The sequence below is a fragment of the Musa acuminata genome, chromosome BXJ1-9, assembly GCF_036884655.1.
Source record: "Musa acuminata AAA Group cultivar baxijiao chromosome BXJ1-9, Cavendish_Baxijiao_AAA, whole genome shotgun sequence".
NCBI classification, from domain to species: domain Eukaryota; kingdom Viridiplantae; phylum Streptophyta; class Magnoliopsida; order Zingiberales; family Musaceae; genus Musa; species Musa acuminata.
In genome coordinates this window covers 15,611,902-15,627,879 of record NC_088335.1, presented here as the reverse complement: position 1 = coordinate 15,627,879, position 15,978 = coordinate 15,611,902, and the positions used below count along the sequence as shown (strand labels likewise).

Below are 15,978 nucleotides of genomic sequence, written 5' to 3'. Positions count from 1 at the left end.
GCAGCAGTCGACGTGTGATTATATTTTAGCATCTAAGTTGAATCAAATGGGAAATAGATCAAAGCGATTCATCTCATAATGGATCATGTTGAAAAGAATAAAAACACTATGTGAGCCTTCCGAGCGGGCCCTGATCTAGATGATGATTTAGACATGGTCTACATAGGCATTTAGAAAAAAAGATGATAATTCAGCAAATACAACGCAACAGCAGCAGAAGCTGAATCACCTTAGTAAGGATACAGATACGAATCAGCTGAGCCTGTCCGAACGAGGCACCCACGGCAAAGGGACACTTACCTCACCTCCGACGAAACGAGGTCGGCGAGCGACGACTGTCGTACATAATTCTACAACACTGAGGGCGCTCCTCCTAACTCACCTCCGCCCTCGCTTCCTCGGAGCCGACGCCGATGTCCTCGAAGTGGCCTCCGCCGCTTCCCTCGCCCTCTTGGCCGGAGGGGGAGGCGGAGCCGCCGCCCTCTTCGGCGGCCTTCCCACGCTCCTCTTCGCAGAACCGCCGCTCGTCTCCGCCGCCCTCTTCCTGGGACCGCCTCTACCGCCGGTCCCTCGACGGGGCCTCTGGTCCTTCCGGTCGTCGCCTTTTGCGTCCTTCTGCTCCATCCCCTTTGCATTGCCGCCTCCGGAGGATGAGGAAGTCTTCAGCATTTCCATCAGCTTCCCGTTGGAGCTTCGCTTCATCCGGTTCAAGAAGCTGGTCGCACTTTGCTTTTTCGCCGAAGAAGCTGGGGCAGTGGCAGTGCCAGTGCCCGCGCCACCACCGCCGCAGTTCTTCTTATCCGGTTTAACCGCCTCCTCGACAGTGGGCACATTCTCCAGAGATTTGGACTTCAGGGTCGGAGCGGGAGCAAGGTTGGGCTTCTTGGCGGCCGGACTTCCTCCCCCGTTGCCACCGCGAACCTTATTGGTCCGCAAGCCTCTCGTCGTCCCAGGGGGCCCGGTCTTTTCATTCGTAGTCTTTGTCTGAAGGCTCTTCTCCTCGTTGTCCAATTCCTTCCTCCCAGGATCGGCCTTCTCGTCCCTCTCTTCCTTGACTACTGCCACAGCTGGCTTGTTCGAGATGGAGCTTCGCTTGCGGCACACGATCGACGGCGTCGGGGACATTGGTTTCTCGAGGAGGGCAACGGCGAGATCAGGTTCCAGCTTGGGCTTCGAGGCGGTGGGTTCAGACTGAGGAGCAGACGGCGGGGGAGGCGGCAGCGTCGGTTCCTTCGGTCTACGGAAGACGGACGCCATCTCCTTGACCAATAGCCGGCGAAGACTGAAGGCAGCGACAGCCTCGGGGGAGCCTTTGGCGTAGAAGACGACGGCGTTGGTGCAGAGGAGCAGCATGTCCCGGGCGAACTCAACTGTCGCATACGAGCAACCCGATTCCACTCGATCCAGCTTGGCCCGCACCATCTCCAGGTCCACGTGGTGCCGTATGAGGCTCCGATATCTAACGCAATCCTGGAATTTACATCATGTAACCGATTACATTACTTCAAATATTATTTTGACACAAGCAATGAAGCAAATGCTTAGATAAAAAGGCACAGAGATACGTCTTATATTTATAATCATTTTCGGAGAGATTAGTCAAAATTCACAATTTACGGGATGTACGAGGACCGTTCATTCGGTACTCGAACGAATTATCTGGACATGTCAGTCTCGGCGTCAAAGGCCTTTAAGAGTAGTGCAAGATTTTTAATCATATCCTGCCGAGTAGGCAGGAGATGAAATGTTTACCCCATGCATATGATCTGTAAAGACGACCAATAAGTAAGTAGCGTGGATAAAAAGCCACACAACCATAATAGGACTAACTATATATTATCTTTTATATTTAAATTCTATTAATATTATAATTTTATATTTAAAAAATTTATATTAAAATTTTTATAATTTTAAAGATAAAATAAATATTCTCATTTATCACCGTCAATCACATTGATAAAAAAATATAATACATGATATCAATCGATACGAAAATAATAAACAAAAAAGATAATTTTAACATTCTTTTCGTTTCCAATGATTTTATTGATAAAAAATAATTTCAACATCCCAGGAAAGAGATATTAAAATTTACAATGTTTTTTTGTCAATATAGTTAACGACATTAAAACAAATAAAGTTATTTATTTTATTTTTAATATTATAGAAATCCCAATATATTTTTTTAGGTACATTAAACCACGATACAAATAGGATTCAAATATAAAGAATAATATATAATTAACCAACCATAATCTGATCTTATTTATGTTCCTAAATGAGATTGTAGATAACAAGCAAGTTAATTCATAGTCAAGTCAATCAACTCGATAATATTATATATAATCCTAATAATAATGATAATGAAATAAGCAAACATCATATTTGAAATTCATATATCGAGATCCGACACTACTGATTTTATTTATTTTACTCATATTAGCATCTTTCAATTGAATTGTTTTTGTTACTTATCAGGTAAAAAATTCGCCCAACCCGCTGTCTCATTTCACGGTTACAATGACCACAGAAAGAAAACTGTTCTGTTTTACATGTGTGCAATTTTAGACTTCAATCCAAGTACTGTCTTCATTCTACCCCCAAACTTCCAAGAGAAGTTGCGCATGTGAGAATAAGTATACCCTTTTTTCTCGCGATTAAATGGCCTACCCACGACAAACAAGATATTAGCTTTGGGAGCATCACCACCGTCGGATCGTATATTCGTGAATTCCTAAGCAAATGCACCTTTTCCACACCACATGCACCCAACAGCCAATCAGACGGCGTAAAAGCGAACGAACACGCATCTCCTCGCATGTGCGAGTACGGCCATATATAATCCGACGGTTCAGAATCCCAACCGCAATATCTCACGATATTCCTCAATTTCTCACCGCCTTTGAGTTCCGTCGCCCGTGCCAAACTTGAGTCCTTATATTAGCAGGTAGATGATGCATGTGTACATGTGCAATATTAAAACCTTATTCTTTAATATATCACGAGAAATTAAAATTGGAGAGAAGAGAAGAGAAACCTGACTCTCGAGCCGGCGCTCGAAGACGGACCCGTATTTGTCCGACCGGATAATCTGGAGCAAGGAAACTAACGGCAGCGATTCCGCGGCCGCCCGCTTGTTCAGAATCGACGCGTCCTCCGCCTCCGGCTCCTCCCCACCCCCGTCAGGCATCACCTTCTTCCGTCGCCTCCGCGAGAGGCTCGCCGAGCTTTGCACGTCGCTGCTCTCCTCCCCTTCCCCGCCGCCGCCCTTCGACTCGGCGATGGACTCGCCCGACTCGCCCATCGCATGCGACCGGGCAGCCGCTTCCGCCGCGGGGCTCCCCGTGCTGCCGTTGTAAGATCCCTCATCCATCTTCTCGTTTCCCCCAGTGGAAGGATCAGCGGCCTCCTTCTCTGTTTCCCAAAGGTCCTCGCCGGATTTCTGCTTCGGATCGGTCGAGTTGGACTGCTCGCACGAGGGACCAGAGGCACCGCCAGATGAGATCGGGTCTCCAGCAAGGCTTCCCGGCGTAGATTTCGGCGCTCCGCCTTCCTCCTTCGCGTCCCTATCCGGTTTTCCCTCGCCGGATTCCCCATCCCGGAGGCTTCGTTCGCGATCCTCTTGAAGCCTCTTGACTTTCAATTGCAAAGATCTAAATACATGTATTTCAAAAAGAACATCATTAAGTACATCCACGGGATAACGCTTACGGCCGTCTGATCCTTATCCCACAGCTCAGAGAAATAACAAGAGAGGGAGAAGAAAAAATAATACTGAAAGGACTAGGAGAGAAATCTGATGGTAGGATTACCCGATCGATAGATCACAACGCTCGAGCTCACGGCGGAGCTCGGCGACACGGAGCTTACGGAGCTCCTCGAGCCAGGGGACGTCTGCCGGCGGATCAGGATCGGCGTCGCTGCCGTCGTTGTCTCCGCCGGCGCCGAAGCGGCGCTGGAGGTCACGGAAGCGCTGGCGGCAGCCCTGGGGGGTGACGTGGTGGGAGGCGGTGGTGCGGGACTGGATCTCCATGGAGACGGAGTCCCAGCGCCGGGTGCCATGGCGGTTGACGGCGCAGGCGAGGAGCAGCTCCTCCCACGTCCCCCATACATCCCTTTCGTCCGGATCGCCGGACCTCGCCATCTCATCGTCCGCCGGGATCACTGCGCCGTTGCCACCGCAATGAATCCTAGTAGGCCTTTCGCTTCTTTCTCCCTCCCTCTGTTAGTTTTAGGTCCGTTTCGGGTCCCCTATGTCTCCTTGTTAGGCTTTCGTTCATCTACTGCTTCTTCCTGCCCGCGGTGGAGATAATGGAGATCGACGGACACGCATGTCACTTAAAGGGACCCTTCTTCCTTGTCCAAAAATGACAATATTACCCCCATCGATATGTTGAAATGCCGCGACCAACGACGTGGACCACAGATGGCACTGGTTCGTATGGCGAAGGGCTCGGGAGCTGGTTACCGTTCGATCTCTGGAGTCTTCTTGCCAACCGTCGATCGTGGATATCCTGGGACGATTACTGTTTCGGAGGATCGGATCGGCTGCGTTTGGTGGAACATGGTACGCCACGCCAGCTGAACCAACGCTCGTGATGCGTGCTTTTATAACTGCGTTCAGGACGATGCATTTCCGAGGGGAGAAGGGTCACATGAGCGGGATGCGGCTACTCCGTCTCGGATCATGGCGCATGACCGCAAGGGTGGCGGATTCCGAGCGCCGAAAGCTGACGACAGAATGTGCGGTACCCGCAATTTTCTTTACCCATATTCGTGTCATCCAATGATACAAAGTTGTGGTGAGCTTGGTGTTTGTGTGTGTATGCCGGACTGCACGTAGGATGTTGATGAAGCCAAAGCCGACCCGTGGTGCCAATATCCGTACGTACACCAGAAGAATCCGGAAGGCAACAATAGTGCCCCCCTTGCAAACTCAAGCAAGTGGCAACAAAAGTTCCTAGAGTATATATAGAAACGCATTTTTCATGAAATGGGTTGTCGATTCCTAACGCAACATGATTTAGACACATATTGTTCGTGAGTAGGTGTCGGTTCTTCCTTCATAAGCTGTCGATCTTGTGACAAACAGTCACTAAATATTATAACAGTCATTAAGCTGTTAGGGTTTATTTTTTTCAAGCAAAAATAATTTGTGTGATACACAGTAGGAAGTCACCGGCACCTTTCTATGGTAGGATTCAGCCCTAATTTTCTTATAGGAATGAATAAAAATAGAAATAAAAATAAAACTAGTGTCCTGCGAAGCCTCCATCATGCCAATAGTAGCAGTAACCCAAATGACAAATAATAGAGTCAAATAATATAATAATATTGATCAATGAAAAATGGGTTTATGTAAATAGTTGCATTAATTGGATATCAAAGGGGTTTCTAAATATATATAACTAAAAACATCCTACCATGTGCTATAAATTTGCATTACTAAACTAGAGAGAGAGAGAGAGAAAGAGAAACTTATAATTTTTATATGGATGTATCATTTTTACTTTAATACCATTATTTTTATAAGATCGATAAAAACATAAAATAAAATGAATGATATATCATTTTTATAATTTACATCCTATAAATTTATCATCCGATCATTTTAGCAACTACAAATTAGATAAAACTTAAGGATATATATTATAAAAAATATTCACTTAAATTTTACTTTAATGCTATTATTGTGTAAAATTTATTCAATAAAATATTGTAACAATAATTGAATAGCATAATCAAGTAATAGCAACAAACAAAAATAAACATCATGGTTTCATATAAAAATAAATAGTATTTCAGAAATTTTCTTTTATGCTCATGTATTTAATAGCCACATAAATATTCAAAAATAATGAATGAAATTTTTAGAAAACATAAGTAATTCAACTGTCACGTGGATAACAATTAAATAATGTCTATAACTTATTTTTCTCTTTAATTTTGTTAAAATTATTTATCAAATTTTTATGGCATGATTTTTGTTATTATTGATGAATTATGGTTGTTGATAGAATAATGCAAAATCTGAAGGGCAAAAAAATGTACGCAAAGGATATCAATTATAAGTAATTTAAGACGGGTAACATTGGAATATGCTCGATTAAAGATATTAAGTAAAAAATAATTGATTTTAGAAGGACAAATTTGTCTTTTACTGGGGTGGAAGCCCAAAACCCCAATCCTAGTTGCCACGGCAGCTGTTCAGTTGCAGTCCACGTCAACGCCAAGCTTCTCTGTGACCTTTTCGCCCCGCATGGCCAACCAGTGACCTCACTCCTGCATCAATGCTATTGTGCCGTCGTTGTGCGTCACCGCATAACCCCCTTCCCGGCGGCCACCTCCGCGTGTGCCGTCAATGTAGCAACGCCGTCCGTCGTCTCACAATCCTCGGTCGCCGCCAGAACCAGCGTACATCAATGCTAATCAACGACCGGAGTCCTACCGCTGCGACGCTCCTGTGACGCCTGAGCCACGGTCGATGGCAGCTGCCGCTGCACGCCAGCAGGGCCACCGACCACAGTAGGCCGTCGCACGCAGCAACGTTGCGGCCCAAGGCAACTGCTGCCCTCGGTAGGGCCGATAACCTTCTGCGACCGCAGCCCTCAGTAGGGCCATTGCATCCCCGTCGCTGTCCACAGCAGTGGCCACAGGACATGGTGCTGCCGCTGCCTACGACAGGTCTCGCAACCAAGGCAGGCCGCTGCCCTCCACAGTGTTATCGTTGAGGGCAAAGCTGCCAACAGAATCCAGTCGACTAAAATTGGGGAATACGTTTACCAACACCTAAACACAACGAGTCCTTCGGATTTCACTTCACTTGTACGTGCGAGATACTCCATCGCCCTCAAGTAAGTAGGCGACGAGCACAAAGGGATAGACAAAAAATCGGACATAATACACCACAAGTTAATTTATAAATAATATTAATTTATGATTAAAACAGTGATTCAAAAGATGAATAAATTAAATCATACAAATAGATCTAAATTTTTTTTAATGATTAAGATAATTATATTTAACCTATGACTCAAAAATAATTATAAAATTAAAAATATTGATGTCGAGGATTGAAATTTAATATATCAAAGATCTGAAATATATATATATATATATATATGTATATATATATATATGTATATATATATATATATGTATATATATATATATGTATATATATATATGTATGTATATATATATGTATATATATATATGTATGTATATATATATATATGTATATATATATATGTATATATATATATATGTATATATATATATATGTATATATATATATGTGTATATATATATATGTATATATATATATATGTATATATATATATATATACATATATATATATATACATATATACACATATATATATATATATACTTTTATTCTCAACAAACTTATGTCGAATCGAAATATCTCTAATGTAATTATCGTCTTTAGTCTCTATAAAGAACTAACTTCATTACATTGGGTTGTGCCTCAAAATCATTACGAAATACAAAAATATCCTTTCTATTTATAGGTGAGATGATAAAAGATATAGAAATGCATCTTAGATATTTCCTTCCAATCAAGATTTGGATGCACATAAATATTAGCATTTAAATTTTTATTAAAATTCAATCATTATATTTAATACATCTTATTAATTATGTTAGGACCCACTTGCCTCCTTCATATAATAATATTATTTGCTCTAGAGAAAAAGAGAACATTATTATTTTATATGGATTAATTTTCGTATTTATAGTTTTATCTAAATAATATCCTAATGGGATTTAGGTAGTTTTTGAAAAGTATTGAGTAACTGAGATAACTAAAATTAGGTTATGCCCTCTGATTTTTATTTTGCATAAATTAATTCTCATAAAATATTACCTAAAATAAAATTTCAAAATTTTATTGATGCTAAGTGTGTGTGTGTGTGTGTGTATATACAGACACACTGATTAAATATATATGATACTTTGATCATTAGAACAGTGGGGGATGTGTTTAATAAAGTTCTTATTACCATAATAAGCTCATACAGGAGGAATTTATTAGTGATAAAACCCATATGGTTATATTATTTTCTAGTAACATTTTATAATCAACTTGAAACATAAATTATAGATGCAATCCTTAAAACAAAAAGTTATAGATTAATCGAATTTTAATAATACTTGGTAAGCTCGGATCAGCAGAGTAAAAGTTTTATAAATAACAGTTTTATGTACGTCTCCCTCTATTATTCAAAAAAAAGTTCGACGATTACAATAGAAACATGTCCTATAGATTAAAAGCAAAATATTATAAGATAATTAATTAACCTTTTTTTTTTTTTTGCAAAGGAAAACTTAAATGTAACAAAAATCAAATTGTTGGTAACAAGAGAGATAAAAAGGTCAACTACAATAAGATCATTGATTTGAATTAACATATGTATATTTCATATGATATACGGATAATGTACATAACGATATACGATATCCGTATATATATTTTTGTTAACTAGCTTAGCTAATAATATTTTGTACCAATGATATCCGTATATCTTACTTATTACCCAACAATTGAAGATAGCAATTAGTTTTGTACATAACCTATGCCCCTAGAATTTTGATGGTCTAGTAGTGCAACCCAATTTGATGAACATATGCACATTTTGCAAAGACCATATGCAAGTTTGGATCAAGAAAAAGCTACCGACTACAAATTGCAAAAGATTAGTATCGATGACTCCTTCGTCCAAAAGGCAGTTCCCCGGCAGCAGGATCTCTTCTGCATATTCACCGAGAGATTCTCCCACGACCAAGCCATGGTTTCATTGTTAGCTTTCTTGATGGAGTTGAAGGTGCGTGCACTGGCCTTCCAATCTTCACGCACTGGCTCTTCGGAAGTGAACCACGTTCATGGGTGCCGTGCGCCCCTATCCGGCATAAGCTCTTCCCCCGGTGCAACAAAATCCAACATTAGCTGCAATTAACCAAACTAGTAATTAGCAATGTATGTTCCCAGTTTAGAGAAGTTCAATCAGATAAGCCAATGGTAAAACAGTTGCATTAAAAAAAAGAAAAGGTGACAAATTTGTCAAGCAAAACAAATAATTCATTCTATTTCACTTGCCAGGATGTGGAGCACAACAATAAGAACAAGACACTTTCACTGCCATAGAACTCAGGCCAATATTCACAAGATAATTCAACAACCACTGCATCTTCTCTCACTGTTCATAACCAAATATTACCAAGATTTGATCTCTCTTCCAACACTTGTATATCCAGCTCAATGCACTTTGTTTTCAAGAATCATCAATCCCCCCGAAACATAGATAATTATATCATATTTTATCCATGGTATACCGATTTTAAACTTTTCAATAATGCAATAATTTCTCATTTTTTCTGCTCTTATAGATCACACATTTAACCTAAACAAAAAATCAGCATCCGTACAAATTTGCAGTTCGTCTTCATTTTAGATTACCCTTATTTAGTAGCATAATATATTTTTATATTCTTCCTTTCCTTGCAGAAATTTTCCTCAAAATATCTTGTGCAAAAGAAAAAAAAATCAGTCATACAATTCCCATATTTGTGTTATGAAAGTTACAGTTTATACATCGTTATTAATCTTAACCTAAAACCATCTCCACGGCTCAAATTTAAAATTACTCTGTCGTACTCTCACCAAACAAGAAAATATTATCAGCAAAATATACATGCAATGACATTTTATCTAAAAAATAACCCATATCAATCAGAAGCACAGAGAGAAAAGGATTCAGGGCTGACCCAGGTGCAATCCTATAACAATTATGAATTCAGATATATTTTCAATAGCTTGAAGCTCAACTAGAAAAGTATGGAAATATGAATGCATGAAATATAGAATAATAAAAACACTGGAAAACATATTGTCCTGTATAACAACAAACATTTGCAGCAGAAAAATCATTTTGAAAATACAAATATGCATGGATACTAAACCAGTTTACACATGACATCTACAATCAAACATGCAGACATGATATAATGCAAACTTACCTTCCAATCCTTAAAATCAAATCTAAATACAAAATGGTGGTAAGCTACATCTCTTGAGCTTCCTGGTTTACCAACAGGAGAATTTCTCGGTGCTACATAAAAAGAAAAAAACAAACACTTGTATTAAAACATAAACAAACCTTGAATGGAGAAGATGGAAAATGAAGGTACCATATTAGCCAACTTACAAACAAGATGTTGGCCTTCATCACCTACAGCAATTTCAGCTCTTCCGCCTTTGACAAGAAATGACAGAGCAAAAATATTCTCTACAGTTTGTGCAAATGATGTTCTGTTCAAAATCAGGCTCTCAAATCTTACACATCTCATCTTTCTCAATATGTTGAACATAGTTGACATGTTCTTATCAATATCATTTTTTCCATCAGTATCAGTCTGAGAAAGCTGTACAAACACACGAACAGGACTTAGTGAGCAAACATCAAGTTATAAATAGTTGGTATTCAATACCATAGATTCCATGACTTCTGAAACATAGGATAAAAGTAATTTTATTTTATTTTCTCCATCTAGAGGATATACAAGTCTTTCAGCACATCAACAGATTCAAATCGACACTGCTGGATGTTCAGGCCAATAGCTAAGGCAATGAGATGGTTGAATCTATGTGATTATGTTTTGGCATATAACAAGGCGCAAACTAAGACTATTGACATGATTAATACTGCTAAAGAAATAGTGTCCACAGTCAAGTTTACCACCAAGAACATGTGCCCAAGGTAGGTCAATACTTCCTCTATTTTCGGCAAAACATAGCTGGCCATTAAGCTGGCTTAGTTTGGTGACAAGTGCCAGATAGATAAATTAAAGCTGCCATACTGCACAGAAAATGTGTACTGATGTGCAATGAAATGCTGATTTTCTGAATTTTTGTCTTATTTTGTGTACTGATGTGCAATGAACTGCTGATTTTCTGAATTTTTGTCTGAATTTTTTAGCACAGACAAATAAGTCATCGGAGACAATTGCAAAGAGTAACAAAATCAATAGCAAAGAGAGTAACACCTAAATTTACAACATTTATTTTAGTGACATCTTCAACCACATGATGTTGAAATCAATCTATGCTAAACTTCTTCTAAATTGTAAATCGGTTCAATTGTAACCATAATTTTGCAAAAAGCCAATTAATAGGAAAATCCCAAAAATATGATAAATTAACAAAAAGAAAATAATCTAATAACTCATGAAACATAGTATATGACAACTAACCTCCTCGGGACAAGTTACTTCAGTTGGCTTTTTCCGTTTTCTGTTAACTGCAGCTTTTCGTTGCTTTAAAGTGATATCCATGGGACCAATCCTACCAACATGAAGCACAACACAAGCAAATTCAGAAACCACGCATTTTTGTTACCTGTTCTACTTCCAAACCCATTTCAACAGTAACAAATTAGTGTGAAACAAAGAACAGTAGTACTAGCAATGGTGGACATTGCAAAAGTTGGAAAGATTCTTTACATTGTGTGGAATTCAGGAACCTTCCTGAACACATGAGAGACAGCAAGACCAACATCATTCCAACAAATCATATTGTAAGAATTGTTAATGTTTGGATCTCTCTCTTTTTGTCCAGAGTTCCTCAACAAACCATTTACAAACTCCGAAGGGCTTATGACATCATTGCTATGTGACTTCACCATCACTAACAGTGAATTGGTAATATCCAACAAAGCTTCTGCATCAGTTACTTGTTCTCTGGGTCTTTGAACTGCCACAATAACAGAACCACTAAATTGAAGAATTTGATATTAAAGGTAATCATATTCCAAAAAGGAGGTGAGGAAATTGAGAAAGGATCATGGAAACAAACTAATAATTTATTCTCAAGTCATAACAAATATTAGCAACAAAATCCAAAAAAAAAGGCACTTTGCTTTATGCTTAAAGACAAAAGGTATAAACTTATTAATCAACTATAAATCTCTGTTACAATACCCTTAAGTAAATGGATTGAAAACAACCTTACTGTTTCCAAATAAGTATCATAACAGAAACAATGGGATGACAGATTAAAATACAGGAAAAGATTTAGATGGGATGTCAATGTGCATCCAAATGAATACTATGTGGATGGAGGCTGCACGTCCAATGGTTTATATGAATCCCAACAACAAAGAAGGAAACTACACCAAAAGAAAAAAAAAAATTCTTCAGAGAACTAGGACACTACACTGAAAGGTCAGAAGAAGTTTGCACATACACTAACAAGACATCACTCCGACGTACAAAGTGATTTAACTATAACTAACTTGGCTAATGCTTTTCCCAGTTAGACAATAAGGTGAATGAACTACATAGAAGAGCGAACTTCCCTGATAACTAAGGCAGACACTAATGTTTATGTAATTAGACATTCTCAAATCTCTTAACAGGATGTGGAAGTGATGTATCAGCACCAACTAGTTGCCAGATTTGTACCATGCAAGCACATACATGGCATTGACATGACAATTTACAAAAGGACCATATGGTACTGATGCAATATCTGAAATTTATACAGCAAAGACACAGAATCTTGAGTAGTGTGTGGAATAAACACTGCACCCAACCAGTGCCTCCATATCACCAATTAATTTTTATATATGTCCGATTGGATTTGAGTCAGCTAACATTTTAGGCATTTCTTTAGTGAAGTAAATTTACAGTGTGTTACACTTTGGAACCATAACTGAACATTCTATATTTTGACAATTTATCAAACAGAAGCATTAGTAAGGCTTTGACATTTTAAATGTAATATGCAACTTAATACTAGCACACCCATTATTGCATTATTTTTTATGATTAACCTAATTGCCATACAAGAATATTTCATAGAGTAAAAGCAGTGTGGTTAAGTAGAAACGTGCATCAAAGTTTTGTATGATAATTGTGTGCTCCTTGGATTAGAAGAGAAACTGATGACATATAGCTGAGACAAGAATATCGAGAAGGATGTGCAAGGTTATTAGAAAAGATAACATAATAAATAGTTTTATCAATAATCAATTGGGAGCAACAGAGAAAGAGGATAAAATAAGTGGTACCAATTAAAATTATGTGAACAATTTCAAATAAGACCTTTGGATGTCATGAGGTACAATTAGGGTGATGCCATAAGTCACCATGTAAAAATTCATTATAACTTGCATAGAAAAAAATATTTTCCACAAGAAAGTTACCACTTTTAGACTATACATGTATTACCAACCTGCTAGTCGATGTTGCTCAATTATTTTGCTTTAAGCCCAGAATAGACATGCTGGTGGTACCCAACAATACATATATAATAGTACATATGGCACTCTGGTCTTCAGTCATGAAATTTTCAGGAAATAAAAGAAGACACTTGGTCACAAACATGCATGTAAACCTACACCAAAGTTCACATGACATAAACTCTAGGCAATGCAAAATATTAGAAGCACAACAAGGTAGGAACAGTAGCTCAGTAATATCCAAACTAACCTTCAAAATTTCATTGATGCATTATAGTTGCAGCCCAATCAGAAAAGAAACCAACTATTACATTTGCACTACAATAGTATTAGAATACTTGTTTTGATGCTCAACCTGATAACCTCAATAAACATGAAAAAAAAAAAATACCTAAATTATCAGAAGAAAGAAACAACATACTTGCCACAGCTATCCGTCCTTGGCATTACTTTCCATTAGGTGGATAGACCTATGCATTTTCACAGAGTACAACGTCTATCTATCCATGTACAGTAGATTTCCACAAATAAATATCCAAAGAGGTACGAATGAGGAAGAAATAAACAAATTCAATTTTACGGATAGAAAGCTAAGTCCAAGATTAATGAACTTAAGCTACCGATCAAACTATCTATCCCCTGAAGCAAGCGTTTTGAAGAGTCGAATAGCTAAGCAATGTGGGAGACTTTTCAGTGCACAGACATCCAAATACTCAAACCATTGTTAAAAGATACCATAAGCTAAGAGACTGCCCTGAGATAACTTAATTTGAAGAATCATTCACCAAGTTCATGCAGATTCTCCACGTGGGTGAAAATCGACGTGAACTTATCCGAATCCGCGCAGCCAGGATGATCCTTATCGTCTACAAACAGAGAAAGATTAAACACACAGCAGACGGAAATGGAAAGCACGAAGGTCAAAAAGAGTCTCAAATCCTCACCACTGATGAGATTTTTGACGGCCAGATAGCTAGACCGGAGGGACCGTCGTACCGCACCGCCGTGCGTCCCAGAGGGCTCGCCGCTGCTCTCCGCCGCCGTCCCTGGCTCGGTCTTCACCACCGCTCTCGCCATGGAAGAGGATCCTGCTAACCCTGGAATCATCCGTTTCGAGCGAAGGACATAGAAGTTCGACGAGCGATCGGAGGTGGGTGTGGAGGCGACCACAGCGGAACTCCTCCGGTCGAGAAGCCCTAAACGAAGCTCTAATCTGGGAACTGGTAGAAAAGGGAGGGAGGACAGAGAAGGGAGAAGAAGGCGAAGCGTCGAGATGTTTGTATCGGGGAGAGGAAGAGGCGACGGTAAGAAGGTTTAGCGTATTGGCTAGAGATGATGCAGGGAAAGGGCGAGAAAAGAGAGACGGTTTTGAACAGAGGCGCGCTGCTCTCTCTCTCTCTCTCTCTCACAACCGCGGAGAACGATCTCAGTCCGTTGGATGGATATAAGGATCTGCAAACCGTAATGATGGGAAGGCACTGACGTAAGTGACAAGAAAAAAAAAAAAAAAAAAAGCAAAATGTTGGAAGGGGAGAATCGAAAAACTAAAAGAATATACGTAAAGATTACCAAATATACTAAAAAGTATATTAGAAAGTCAACTCAATATTTAAAATGGTTTATCTCCTCCTGCTTATATATATAAACAAATTATTATTTTATTATATATGATAAATTATAAGATTTTTAAGTTATCCAAAATGAAGCACAGTTATTCTTATAGGCATCTCACGTAAACTAAAAAAGTTTTTTCTTCGCTCCTCTTTAGAAATATTAAACATCAGAGTAATCAAAGTCTTTTGACTTTCTTTCTTATTAAAACCTTCAGATTCAAAATATATTTATAGAAATAAATTTAAATTTATTAAACTTTTAATTTAACTAAGATTTTTTAATTAATTTAATTATGACTAGAACTCTTAAAAATGTTTACCAACCTAGGTATTTTTTAAAATTTTCATGTCTGATGTAGAAATTAAATTGTTGGTTGAAGCATTCATCATAATTAGATAAACTGAATCAGTTCATGGTCCAACATATGTTTTCGATAAGCTCATCAATGCTGATATGAAAGTGTCTAATTTCCTATAATCGATTCACGTAAATATTAATGATCCTATGGTATTCTCTACGGTCTAAAATACTTGAATTATAGTTTTTAATCTAGATATCTCAAATGTAATAGCCCATAAGCCAAATGAGTTACAAGCCTATTTTTCAAACCTATATAAGGCCCAACTTAATTGAAGAGCCCAAATTAATTAATAAAGAGTTAAGAGGCATACCTTTATAAGTTAAAAAAGCTCAAACTCTTAACTTTTCAACTAGAGGGTAGATTCAAAAAGAGAGTTAATTCAACTCTTCATGATTAAGGAATGCATTAAAAGGCTTAGTTATCAATTGTAAAGCAATAAATTTCAATGTATGGAGAGTTATTTCATGCATTAGTATTTTTTTTTAATGTTCTAGAGTTAAAAATAGTCTTAGAATATTATTGTATTTGCATAAACCCTTTGAGTTCTCTTAACTGGCATCTCTTTAGTTTATTAAAAAGTGGTGGGTTTTGTCTCTATATCTCTTGGATATTTTTTTGAGTGGTGAGTTATTTATTTTCAGTTTTATATCATTGTTTAGTATCTTTAGGGTGATGAATTTTCTGTATCCTTTTGTGATTTTAAACTCAGTGATAAGTTATTTATCGATTTTATGAAAGTAT

General features: G+C 38.4%; 2 protein-coding genes across 2 annotated transcripts; both read right to left on the bottom strand.

Annotated features, from left to right (window-relative positions):
* Positions 1–88: 88 nt before the first annotated feature.
* LOC103998475 (uncharacterized) lies at positions 89–4,321 on the bottom strand. The gene is made up of 3 exons (XM_009419957.3): positions 3,813–4,321; positions 3,038–3,653; positions 89–1,470 (listed from the first exon to the last, which is right to left on the bottom strand). Exons 1-3 carry the CDS (start codon positions 4,142–4,144, stop codon positions 379–381), a joined length of 2,040 nt encoding a protein of 679 aa, XP_009418232.2. The 5' UTR covers positions 4,145–4,321; the 3' UTR covers positions 89–378.
* Positions 4,322–8,548: 4,227 nt separating this feature from the next.
* LOC103998482 (non-structural maintenance of chromosomes element 4 homolog A-like) lies at positions 8,549–14,664 on the bottom strand. The gene is made up of 7 exons (XM_009419963.3): positions 14,207–14,664; positions 14,048–14,128; positions 11,524–11,773; positions 11,275–11,365; positions 10,230–10,446; positions 10,042–10,133; positions 8,549–8,971 (listed from the first exon to the last, which is right to left on the bottom strand). The coding sequence occupies exons 1-7, from the start codon at positions 14,367–14,369 to the stop codon at positions 8,906–8,908; spliced, it is 960 nt and encodes a 319-aa protein (XP_009418238.2). The 5' UTR covers positions 14,370–14,664; the 3' UTR covers positions 8,549–8,905.
* Between the last annotated feature and the right edge of the window lie 1,314 nt (positions 14,665–15,978).

Bases quoted from the DNA above. Each gene is read 5' to 3' on its own strand.
- LOC103998475 (XM_009419957.3), bottom strand. From the start codon at position 4,144: ATGGCGAGGTCCGGCGATCCGGACGAAAGGGATGTATGGGGGACGTGG. The intron at 3,654-3,812 runs GTAATCCTACCA...ACATGTATTTAG, and splicing joins CGTTGTGATCTATCGATCGG to ATCTTTGCAATTGAAAGTCA. The intron at 1,471-3,037 runs GTTTCTCTTCTC...TGTAAATTCCAG, and splicing joins AGCGCCGGCTCGAGAGTCAG to GATTGCGTTAGATATCGGAG.
- LOC103998482 (XM_009419963.3), bottom strand. From the start codon at position 14,369: ATGATTCCAGGGTTAGCAGGATCCTCTTCCATGGCGAGAGCGGTGGTG. The intron at 10,447-11,274 runs GTTAGTTGTCAT...GTGTTTGTACAG, and splicing joins AAGTAACTTGTCCCGAGGAG to CTTTCTCAGACTGATACTGA. The intron at 10,134-10,229 runs GTAAGTTGGCTA...CTTTTTATGTAG, and splicing joins TGAAGGCCAACATCTTGTTT to CACCGAGAAATTCTCCTGTT.